Source organism: Garra rufa, chromosome 3, assembly GCF_049309525.1.
Source record: "Garra rufa chromosome 3, GarRuf1.0, whole genome shotgun sequence".
Lineage (NCBI taxonomy): Eukaryota > Metazoa > Chordata > Actinopteri > Cypriniformes > Cyprinidae > Garra > Garra rufa.
The window spans coordinates 19,562,964-19,576,190 of NC_133363.1; the positions used below are offsets into that span (position 1 = coordinate 19,562,964).

General features: G+C 38.6%; 1 protein-coding gene across 1 annotated transcript in view; it reads left to right on the plus strand.

Annotated features, from left to right (window-relative positions):
- The window catches only part of LOC141331516 (nuclear factor 1 B-type-like), a 66,350-nt gene extending 55,388 nt beyond the window's left edge, over positions 1 to 10,962 (plus strand). Inside the window, exons 7-11 of the mRNA XM_073836575.1 lie at positions 4 to 138; positions 1,287 to 1,462; positions 3,586 to 3,724; positions 3,946 to 4,028; positions 10,879 to 10,962. Of these exons, the coding sequence (XP_073692676.1) occupies positions 4 to 138; positions 1,287 to 1,462; positions 3,586 to 3,724; positions 3,946 to 4,028; positions 10,879 to 10,962 (617 nt within the window). The remainder of the gene's footprint in view (positions 1 to 3; positions 139 to 1,286; positions 1,463 to 3,585; positions 3,725 to 3,945; positions 4,029 to 10,878) is intronic.
- The last annotated feature ends 2,265 nt before the right edge of the window (positions 10,963 to 13,227 follow it).

Here is a 13,227-nt window from a genome sequence, read left to right on the forward strand (position 1 = left end):
CAGCAGACATGTCCTCTCCCACCATGAAGAAGCCAGAGAAGCCATTATTCAGCCCCACATCTCCGCAGGACTCTTCACCTCGGCTCAGCACCTTCCCGCAGCACCACCACCCAGGACTGACCACCGTCGGCCATAGCGGTACTTCTCACAATTTTTCCCTGATCAAATTCTGCTCAGCATTCTTAAAGCTTATTCTACCTTAAACTACTCAAAATTTCATATTTAATTTATGAATTTGGAAATTGTTTCTAACCTGCATGAATTTCCTTCTCCTGTTGAATGCAAAAGAACATATTTTGAAGAATGCTGGTAACCAAACAGTTGCTGGTAGCATTATATTATGCTATATTATTCTATCAATGGTTATTAGCAACTGTTGGGTTACCAACATTTTTCAAAAACATATTTTCTTTTGTGTTTAACAGAAGAAAAAAAATCATACAGGTTTGGAACAACACAAGAATGAGTAAATGATTACAGAATTTTCAGGTGAACTATCCTTTTAAATGGGAAATTTCAAATTCGTTCTTTCTTTTTTACTTCCTGACAAAAATAGAATGTATTGTAGGGCTAGTACAACACAAGAATTCATTAGGTGTGTACCGTAATTGATGCTTTTATCATTATAGCACTGCCGCTAGGGCAAAAAAATTCCCCCCAAAATACAGGGCGGAGAGAGAGTTTGAAACCATAACTGTACAAAAGCATACAAAAAGAACTAACTGTTGATTGGCACTTCCTGCAGAATAAGGTGTCTAGCAACCCTTCTTTTTATGGAATCCAAAATACTCCCACTTTGGCAAACTTCCACTTTTTTGGGTGCGGGAAGAGTCTCACTTTTGTCTGCCAAATCTCCTCTGATATGATTTTGTATGGAGGTAGTAGCTACACATCGTGCTGACACTGTGTTTTGATGATGTGTAACAATGTTGCCACCTACTATGTTGGATTGTCTACACCCCTGTTCTTAAATAAACAGTGGACAAATGATTTATTATGAATACCAATTAGTTTTCACCATAAGTTTTTAAATGATACGACTTTGGAAAATCTTAAATTAAGGGCTTAAATTACACTCCCCACTATCATAATAATCCCCTTTCAACTCATAAATATGTTCATTTCTGACCAACTTGTACACAGAATTATAAATATTTTCACATAGGTTTTATGTAAATATGTGGCATGGTCTTATGATAATGACTCATCTTTATAAATTTCTTTGAGTTTACATGTTGTCTACTTAAAATCTATTAGTAAAGTAGTTGTTCTCTCTGCATGTGCAGTAATTTCCACCAGGAGTCCACCTCCGCTGCAGTTCTCGGCCCCTGCCATCCTTCCCCCGGCCCCCTCGCCCTACATCTCTCATGGTGCCATCCGCTACCCGCCGCACCTCAACCCACCCGACTCCCTCAAGAACTACATGCAGCCTTACGACCCGTCCAGCCCACAGAGCAGCCAGGTGAGTATTGCATACCTATGTACATGCACAAAGACTAACGTACACGTGCATTTACCCCGACCCTAATGCAATCATACATAATTAGTACAGTTTATCTGTACTGGAACAGAGCCTTTAAATCTTGTAACTGTGTGTGCATTGTCCACAATACATAATAGATGCTAGCTGTTAAAATAGGGTTTTGGTTTAACGTCTCAGTTGAAATGTTCCTTTTCCTTAAACGTGCAGATTCACATGTATTGCATACTAGCATGTGTGCCATAAGTTCTCCAATCATAGTCATCGTGTTGTCACATGTGTTAACCATACCACAAGCTAAAGCTGGTCTACCCCCTAAAGCTAATCAGACCCTCATTGTAAGAGCACATGCTGTAAACACAAAGGTGCTTTAGCACCATTTCCTTCTTTTTCTGCCTTTACCTCTAGCTGCCTGTCTGTCTTGGTGTCTCTGGTTGTTCCCACTGCTTTAGGCTCAAGTTTGATTAACAGGCCACATTGTTTCAGCACGGTAATTGACCCAGTTTAGCTAACGAACACAAAATCATTAGTGGTTTTCTCTGTCAGCGCCTTGTCTAAATCAGCTCTGAGCCGAGCGTGGTGCCAAACGATGGCTCTCCATCGCTGTGGTGACTGTTTACCAGCAGCAGCGTAAATGAAACGAAGGGGAACGAAAAGAAAGAGGGGAAAAAATGCAACAACAAAAGCAAGTCAATAAACACTCCAACCAGGGCAGCCACTGCGTATTAGCACAAACACATATGTGTTCAATGTGTCTCCAACTCTGAAAACTACTGTTACTAAATGTTTTACTGGAGTTGAGATTTCCCAATGAATTGAGAAAAAGTTAAGGGATTAGTTATTATATTTATTGTGCTATTATAAAATCTAATACTATTATATGGGCCATTATGTCTTCATTATGGAGTATAAGGCCAAAGAAAAAACATGTAAAGAATATGTAAAGAAACAAGCTTTTACCTCATTCCTGTTAATTTAAGGACTTCAAACATGCTCAGTTTTTTGACTCTGCTGTGGTCATGGTGGCTAACTCCTCCTTTATAGCAGGTGATTGATTGGGCTCTTGGTGAGGCCACATTTTCTGCATCTCTGCCAAGCAACTCAGACTGTCATCTTAATTAGTACCACAAAATCTTAAAAAAGACCAAGTCTCTCCAAACATTTTGTTAAGCGGAAATTTAAACTCCTTTTATTTTGGATGATATTGCAGATGGTTAATATGCTTGAAAGCAGTTGATGCATATTTTATGTTGCTTAAACTATGATCCAGTAAAAGTATCTAATTTCATCACAGTCACACTCTCCCATTGTTTAACCTGTGAAAAATAATTCTGTTTTAAACAAATGTATTAGGAATTATAATCAAAATGGTGTGAGAAATATCTGCTGTGATTTGACATGTTGGGAAACACGGCGCTGATTGTCTGAGGGATTTCTTCTTTCTCTGTGTGACTGAAGCAAGGTCGTGATACTACTGAGTTTTATATCCCCGCCGCTCGAACAGTAAACAAAGGGCTCATAGACTGGACGAGGCATAGCGCGCTGGAACTGTTACTCGGGAGAAACCGCAGGGAACGATAAAGGTCGTAAATATTTGCCGTTGCCGGGGTCCTGAGCTTGGTGGGGGGAGATCGCTCTGCAAATAACAGGGGGCATATAATCGGGTGGATGGGAGCCAGGATGTTTTTATGCTTGCTTTAACGCAGATTATATTACACCCTAATTAAACATTCTATTCACATTGGGGAACCCCATGGACACCATTCTCTTTCATAAAGGCCTGTTTGAGTTTTGAACTTAGGGCCCCGCTATGTGAATTCAGTCAAGTCTGTCTCCTGCAGTCAGGAGGGGAAGGAGGTAGACGCTCACTCTGTGTCTCCCTCTCCATCCTGTGTTCCTTCAACCCCCTCTATTTCTGTTTTTTTGTATCAGCTTGGAATGAGTCATGAAAAATGCACACTCAGCTATCTAGTGCAGATGCCGGAAGATGAAAGAACATCAAAAGTTTGCATTAATGTGTTAACATGATCAGTAGCTTAATTTAAAAAACATTTCACCTTGTGGCCTGGTGTGCTAACAGACTGCTTTTTCTTTGAATGCCATAGCCGAACAGCAGTGGTCAGGTACTGGGGAAAGTGCCCGGTCACTTCACGCCGGTGCTGGCCCCCTCGCCCCACCACGGCACTGTCAGACCAGTGTCTCTCTCAATGGCTGACACCAAGCCAATCACCACATCCTCAGAAGGTGAGTTTCTCTTGCTTCTACACTACCGTTAGAAATGTGGTAAGAAACATTTCTTATCACAGTTGAAAACAGTGTTCTGTTTAGTATTTATGTCTAAATTATAGTACAAAAAAAATGAAATAAAAAATACGGACCCCAAACTTTTGAACACTGATGCATTACACAAGCTACAAGCTGTATTAATATATTTAATACTGATTGAACGTGTGTGGTATATTTAGGTTATTCGGCTCCAGGCACTCCCACAGCCAACCGTTTTGTGGGACTGAGCTCCAGAGACCCAGCCTTTCTTCATCAGCAACAGGTGAGACATGTCCCATCCTCTTTACCTTTCTCTTTTTTCCTCCCTGTCCCTTCCCCTGTTCTTTCTCAAATCCCCATCCAACTGTTCTGTATTCCCAACAGGTTTCAGAGCTGTCAGACAAATAAACTGGTAATGAATTTTAGGCACTGTCGTGGCCCTGAAAGAATAAGGAGGAAACTCCTGCTGTCTGAAAGTTTGTTTTGTGTCAGCATTTGTTAATCAATTGTGTCTGCTGGGCACATATAACATATTCTGAGGTGCTGCATATAAAGTGTTTAATGGCATTCCTGGCAAAATTTTCTCTGTTAGTCACTGTTATTGAGCTTGTCTTTCCACTTGCTCTGTAACCACAGTCACATTTAGAGGTTTATGGTTTTTGTGGGTGAATGTCAGTTTTATGAAGGATCTGTTGGTTTCCATAAATTCATAGATACAGAGTCCAAATTCTCAGTAATAAGCTAAAACTTTACCTTATATATGTATTTCAATTTAAATACTCTCTAAATAAATACTAAGCCACAAGTGAAAATTTATAAATATCTTTGTATTATATACAAAATATCAAACCAACAAATGATGCTAGACATTTTCTCAGAACTTCTTTTTTTTATATATATAATTTTGGGATTAACCAACTGGTTTTAGTGTCATTTTTGTGGATGTATGAGGTTTATTCAGGTGTCCTGGCAGAGTAACCTCAGATGCCTCACGTTAGCTATGAAAATGTTCCACCATCAGTTGACAACCAGGAAGTGCTCAAAATATTTTTTGGGGCTGCTGTAGAAATTACATAATACATATTATACATTATTGCACATAACATACATATACATAATGGATTTATTCATAGCACGGGATGTTTGTTAAACTATTGCGATCACCTCCCTTGAGACCCATTCCAACATAAAACTGATCTTGTCTTACAGTGTTAAAACTACTGTGGAACAATAGCTAGCATTGTCTCTAGGTGGACATAATGATATACGGCTAAATGCAGTGCTTAACGTGAGCGATTTGGTTTATGTCATGCCCGGCTTATAAGGCATATTGAAATGATCTTTTTTGGCAAAACATTTAGTATTGTAAAAAGAGTAATAGTATAGTGTGTGTGTGTGTGTGTGTGTGTGTGTGTCAAGTCAAGTCAAGTCAAGTCAAGATTATTTATGCAGCGCTTTTTACAATACAAGTTGTGTCAAAGTAACCTTACAGTATTAAAATAATAAAATAAAATGTCAATAATAATGCAAGAGTTCCATATTGCAACAAAGTCAAATTGGGGAGGACTCATCTGGTTCCCATGGCCTTGTGCCGGTGGCCGTTTAGGGTAGGAGTTCTTTCTTGATGATCTGTCTCTGGGGCTCATCTAGTTGACACGGTATCCGCTGACATTCGGCTGTAGGTGTTGATCCACCATCTGCTCTAGGTTTGGACTGGATCCGGGGGACTGCAGTGACCATCTGATCTGGATACGGACTGGATCTGGTGGCTATGGTGACCTGGGAATAAGAAACAAACAGACTAATATTAATGTAGATGCAAGAGTTCCAAGTTGCCACAAAATCAGATTGGAGAGGACTCATCTGGTTTTCGCTGTCTTGCGTCGATGGCCGTCTAGTTGATGAGGTCTTCACTGATGATCTGTCTTTGATGTGGTCTCTGCTGACATTCAGGGCTGTAGAGGATATCTCTGGGTGCTGATGGGCACGGACTAGATCCGGGAGACTGCAGTGACCGTCTGATCTGGATACAGGTGGCTAATATTAGCGTAGATGCCATTCTTCTTCTGATGCAACGAGTACATCAGGTGTTATAGGAAGTGTCCCTGGTTCCGGTTGACCTAAATAATGCAGCCTAATAATCCTTTAACGGATTTGGATTATGTGTGTGTGTGTGTGTGTGTGTGTGTGTGTGTGTGTGTGTGTGTGTGTGTGTACCTGGTATTCATCACATTGTGGGGACCAAATGTCCCCACAAGGATAGGAATACCAGTAAATTTTGACCTTGTGGGGACATTTCTCAGGTCCCCATGAGGAAACAGGCTTATAAATCATGCACAATGAGTTTTTTTGAGGAAGTAAAAGTTTGCACAATCTCCTGTGAGGGCTAGGTTTAGGTGTAGGGTAGGTTTAGGGCGATAGAAAATACGGTTTGTACAGTATAAAAACCATTACGCCTATGGAATGTCCCCATAAAACATGTAAACCAGTGTGTGTGTGTGTGTGTGTGTGTGTGTGTGTGTGCACGCACCCGTCTTCTGCAGCATGAAAGGGCTGGTCTGAGGCCAGTATTTTCCACCCTCCTTTAATTGAATTCATCTGCACGCGGCGACATCATAATTAGTGGTTTTCTCTTGCCCTGCTCCTGAGTTACAGTAATGGCAAGCCTTGCTTTTATTGCTTTCTGGTTTGGCATACTTGGACAGGGCCAAGAAATGCACAGCGCACCATCAGTGACAATGCTGCAGGCCTTATTGAATTTTTTTTTTTTTTTTAAAAAACATGAGACTGTTTTCTTAATTAAGAATTATTTTATAAAAATGCAGAAGGTCAAAACGATGGACAGATGGAGGAACTTGATATTCATAAAAGTGATTCAGTACATGAGCTGGATGAATGAGTGATTAGAATATCTTTTAGCAGGTATCACATACAGGCACCACAGCTGCTGTAGTGTCTCATACGGCTTAATGCCTTTTGTTTTAGCTCTAGTTCACTTAACTGGGAGAGGGATCAGATGTAGACAGCATGATATATCAACCATCCATCATGTTTATATGAGCCGGAGCTTTTGTTTGTCCTTGAAAGTGAGAATTGTATAGCCAGTCCCGACTCGAGTTAACCTGCAGCCATTGAGCGGGTGCATTCGTTGGGTAAATAATGTCTCCCGTACACAGCAGCCTTTATTTTGGGTGATTTATCATAGGATATTATGAGATGTATTGACACCTGTGTTCGCCTGCTGGGCTTTTGTCAGAGCATGCGGTGTGACACGTGGGGCGTATGGATTACAGCCGTCGTCATGGCGTCACCTTACAGACCCGTAGCGCTCCTTTCCCAGCATGCTGTGGGGCAGGGTGCTGCCTACAGCTCAGCCAGGCCGTCTGGAAACTGAGAAAGCTCCAGACGCTCAGCGGGACACTTTCTTTCTCTCTCTCTGTTGCTTAATGCCTCCTCTCATTCTCTGACTGTTCGCTCAAATACAAGCTTTTTTCTCTCTCTCTTTACATCATTTTGTGTTCTTTGTTTCCTTTCTTTTCTGTCCTTTTCTGTCCTCTCTCTATCCCTGTATTCCTCTTCTAGCATTGAGAGGGGCTCTGTATATGCTCAAACACACCCTCACTGTAATGACTCCATTACATAAACATTCATGCCTTGTCCATACATAAATAATCTATCGGTCCCATAGCAACTCTTTGAGCCTATTTAATTTACAAGAACCATCTGTATAATTATAGCCCCTATGTGAGAAGTAGAGACTTCCTTCGTATAATGTGCTTGTTGTCTGTTGTCACAGCACACATGATGTATGACACTGTATGATGGTGCTCAGACTGTGTAGTGGCAGCTTTGGGATGGTGACCATTAGAGTAATGGACAATTTCCTGTGATAAGCCATAAAGACGACTCAACCAAAATAGGGACAGTGTTGCACAGAGCTGTGGCGGGGTGTTGACTGTACCTAAAAAAAGAAAGCTTCAGTGGTCAACTGGCATTGGCTTTTCAAAGGCTGACACCAATATCTAGAAAGTAAGGCGCAGAATTTATGCCAAAATGAGACCTATAAAAATAGTTGAATTTAAATAATCACCCAAAATTTATGACATTTTGGGAATTTCAGCTTCAGACGATAACTGGAACCAACTGGCCAATCAATATAACAGTTAGATATGACGAATATATATTGCTTGCTTACAGTTTTTTTAATAATAATGTAATATTACCCACTACTCAAATTATAGAAGCTGATCATGTAAAAAAGCAAAATGCATGCCTATATATAATTCCAAGCAATCTTCCAGTCTTTTTTTTTTTGCTGAAGAAAGAAATTAATATGTAGTATATGAATGTAACAGTTTAAAGATAAATAGATAGCTAGTGCAGTCAATGAATGGGCATGTGTTTTGTTTAGTGGTTTGGTGGTATGACGTTTGTAGAGCTAGATGTGCATATTTGTAGCCATAATCTATCAGACAGACAGCAGGCCAGTTATTGACAGATGTCCTTATAGTGTGAACATCACAATAACACTGTTGTTAAATCAAGCTCATTCACAACTTACACCAAACCCAAACACACAGGGGAAAATGACAGATGAGCATTCATGCACATAACCCAGCAGCACCTGCTCTAGACTGATACCCCTGTGTATTGTGTTTGTGAAAACACCAATGAGGAAAAGATTTCATTAGCTGCTTTCCCCAGGGGTTCTTCCCTTTCTCTTTCACCATTTGCCTTCCGTCTGACTCTCGACCAGTGATCACAATCTTATTTGACTTTATCTAATGCAAACATGCTAAAGCAGCCACTACTCACAGCTGTGAAGGTGCTAGCGGTGCCATGGTTTATCATTGTATCCTCTGCTGCCAGTGACAGATGGCACCCGTGATGAGATAACCACCGACCTCGAGTCTAGCCTATTATGCGTTTAATATCAACATGCTATGGCATTTTATATGTCACTGTGGCATTTTAGATGTTCCATTGTAGTTAATAGCTGTGCTCTACTAAAATAAATAATAATTTGGAAACATCACGCTTGTGCTTAGGTTAAAATTTAAGGTATATTTGTGGGAGAGAAACCTTTTTTTAACAAGTATTACTCTTTCTAGGATATGTGTGGTTTGTGTTTTCAATCTGTTTAAACAAATCTGAAAACTTAAAATCACCCCTGTTAAATCCCACTCTTAATACCCAACCCTCAGTACATTTTTACACTGAGGATACATGCAGTACAACACATCTAGGAGCCTTTCAGCACATATTGTATGTGTGTTTTTTCAACGTGTGAGGTCGACCAAAACAGGATGAAGGAATGTGCACTACCAAAACAGTCTCATAGCTTTGCCCCAGTGCCATTGTTTTCTGGCTTCAGGTCACTCGAGAACACTCTCTCTCTCTCTCTGTCTCTCTCTCACACACACACATACATGCTTGTTGCTAGAGTTTGTTAAAGTAGGGTTGGCAGTACTGACGGAGGTGGATATCCGCACATAGCAATGTGAAAATACCTCACATATTTTTCTATTAGTCATTCTCTGGAAACCTGTCAAGCTTAATGGCACTTTTTTTGTTTTTAATTAAAGCTTAGGAATACAATACCATTCAATTGTGTAAGTTCAGTAAGACTGATTGATTGATTTATATTTAATTATTGATAAAAATTGATGGGGAAAGTTTATACATTGTTTATACATTGTTAAAACAAATTACTATATAAAAAGGCTGTTCTATTCTCCATCAGAGAATCATTTGATAAAATAATGTATACTATATTAATCTATTAAAGTTTGATAATATGAAAATTGATAGTAATAAGAAATGTTACTTGAGCGCCAAGTCATTTTTTATTAGAATGATTTCTGAAGGATTGTGTAACACTGAAGACTGAAAATGTAGCTTTGCTATTACAGAAATAAATAACATTTTAAAAATATTAAAACAGAAAACATGTATTTGAAATCTGGATTTATCGTATTTTAAAATATCAAAATTTTTACCACATTTTTGACCAAATAAATGCAGCCTTGAGCATAAGAGACTTATTTTGAAAAACACTTAAAAAATCTTACAGACTCCAAACTTTTGACAGGACCCCATGCTACAATTAAAATTTGTGTTCAGTGTTGGAGTTGCTCAGCTAATGTTTCTTTCACTCTGGAAAATATCAGATTATCAGTCTAAATATCAGACTATTTGTATTTTAGCCACCTGAAACTCTTTGGTGAGCATTAAAGCATATTTAAAGTAAATATAGAAAATCAATTTGCCTTTCTAGATACATTGCAATGGAATACAGATTTGATTTGCTTTCCAGAAATGGCAAGAGCTATTGACAGTGATGAAGGCTTGTTTACCATTTGAGTATCTGACAGGGTGCATTAGCAAGTGGAATGTTCCACCAAGTGTCAAGATTTACTCTTTGTTTTTTGTGGATGGCTTCTCACACGTTCATGCATACAGCTTGTTGCATGCTTGTGTGTAAATATGATCATTTATTTCTTTATTTTTCCCTCTCATACACTTGATATTTTCAAAAATTGGTGATTTATTAAATTGTGACCAAAAACAATTTGACTTTACTGACCAAGATCAGTTTCTCACATAGCATGTTTCTAGGTATGCTTCAGTGAAAACAAGTTGCTTTGACAATTTCTAACAGCAATGAAGTGTTTGTAACTGCATGTACCACTTGGAATGCATGTGCCTCCTCCCATTCCAGTGCATTCTGGGATAGCTGAATAACTTCTATGTAACCCAGCCCCCATTTTTGTATACTAACCTCTTCTTTTGCTTTCAGGATGGTTAATAATTAGACCACTAATTTTATTGCATGACACATGTGACTATTGCCTTTTGTTTGTTTACATTTTGATGGCAACTTTCTTTAATGGAATCTAATTGTAATTTAAATTAGGCCCAGAACGTAAGATTTAAGATCATTTAGAATTATTTATCCTGACCATTAATGATGGTGTTTTCTTAATCTATTTATGTAAGATTATCATCAGATAAATGTAAGAATATGTTTTGAGATGAGCTTAGGTCTTGCTCCAGGTCTTGTTGCATGCTAAATGTGTATTAGTGCCGTTGTGCTAGCCCAGTTGTCTGACTGAGAGGTGTTTGATTGACAGCTGAGGATTTGTGACTGGCCCGTGAATCAAAACATCAGGTCATATGGCTCAGAGGAGGCTTTGGGGATTTCTTGGCAAAGGTAAACGTTTCCTTTATTTTCAACCCACCTCTTCATTAAATATTACTATGTACAACCTATACTTGCAATTGTCCAACACCCCCCCCCCCCAACCCAGTCCAGATCAAGCCCCCCTTTTCTGTTTTTTTTTTTTTTTTTTTTTTTACACTCATCACAAAAATACACAGACAAAAGCAAAAGTGTATTTGTGATGAATTTTGTTCATGTATTCATGTTTAAGGCCATTAATGCATCACTCATTTATATAATGGCTAAAAATATCATGAAAGATAAAGATGAGCAAACAACATGATAGAAAATTGAATATGTGCTTATTTGCATTTTGACTTCTAACTGTATTTCCAAATGTTTTAGGTCCATCTCATTTACCCTTCATTAAACTTTGGTTTCTCAAAGGGTCATAAGTGGAACTTCACAAACCTTTTTCAGGCTACCGCAAGACTGACCATCTGGATGAGCAATCTGCGGCCAAATTCATAGGAACTTCACAGTGAATTAATATGAGCGATTTATTTGCTGAAAGTGGTGGATTTGATGGTTGTAGGTGCTACATGTGAATGTATTTAGAGATGCAACTTCGCAGAGACTGATATACTGGCATAAAGCAGTTATTGTTAATGTTAGCATGCTAAAGCACAGCACACTAGAACCATCTTCAAGAAGTTAAATCTCCTGATTAGTTCACTTTAAATTAATGCTGCTAAACATATTTAAGGCAAAACTAGATTGGATGACTATAACCAGTTATCCTGATATATTGTTACCTGCTTAAAATAGTCATTAGACATAAGTTTCACTCAGATATTAATTTATCCCATGTTAAACAGTATCATAAAGCTTTTTTTCATAAATGCTTTAGTCTTTCACTGACTGTTGGTGACAGACCACAGACAGCAGACACAGACAGCATTCATTACAAATGGGTCTCAGAGGCAAGACTTGCTTTCTGGTACCTTATGTGACTCTGCCCATTTTAGAGAAAATATTGTTTATGATGAATGGTTTTGTTTAGCAGTATATGTGGCAAAGTACACTGTTAGCCTCCCTTTTGTGCTCAGGCCTCTGGAAGGAGGTTGTATAGATATATAGTTATAAAGAAGAGCAGTTGATTAACTCATAAATCAGATAAATTAATGTTTAACATGCTTACCTTCCTGAAAGTCAGGAAGTTAGAAAGATGATTATTGCTGGGAAAGAGCAGAACTCCAACATTAGTGCAGCAGCATCTGTCTAAGGCTCACTGACAGGAGAGAGCTGCATATTTGCAAAGGTCACCACTAAGCTTGGGTTTTTAGAGCTGAGGCAGTCAAGACTGTTTACTCGGTTTAATAACATCATCTGCCCTTCTGCATTAAATCTTTGCACTGTTCTCCAAAAATACACACACACAGACACAGACACACACACACACACACACACACACACACACACACACACTGTACAAACTGTATTTTCTATCGCCCTACACCTACCCTACACCTAAACCTAGCCCTCACAGGAGATTGTGCACACTTTTATTTCCTCAAAAAAACTCATTGTGCATGATTTATAAGCCTGTTTCCTCATGGGGACCTGAGAAATGTCCCTACAAGGTCAAAATCTACTGGTATTCCTATCCTTGTGGGGACATTTGGTCCCCACAACGTGATGAATACCAGGTACACACACCACACACACACACACACACACACACATTTTTCAAGGGCATAAACAATTTTGAATTGCAGTTTTTCACATATACACTCGCTATTCATATTATATGACAGAACTCCTCACTCTGAACAACTTTGCCTATAGAATCACTGCTGTCAATTAAATTGTTTGTTAAATGATTGAGAAGATATAAAGAAACAACTTTTGCAAATTAGTCCTAGGTTTTTCACTCAATTTGGAAAAAAAAAAAACATTGCAGTACAATTCTCTGGACTCTCTAGGGCAATAATTATCCAAAAATGTTAAAATTTACCCTTTGGGAAGCTGTAACGAGGTTGTTCAGAAAAGGGGGCCTGTCCGAATTTACCCAAAATCCTATAAAGCCTAAAGGGAAAACTTAAAACTTCACAAAATCTAGTGAGCACCGGTCATTCTAAACAAGCCTGCAAAGTTTTAAGGAGATCTGACTACAGCTGGCGCTGTAACTGTCATTAATGTTACAAAACATAATATATCTATGGTAAATTACCTGTATTTGCAAAAAAGGCTATATGTATATATATATATATATATATATATATATATATATATATATATATATATTATATATATATAT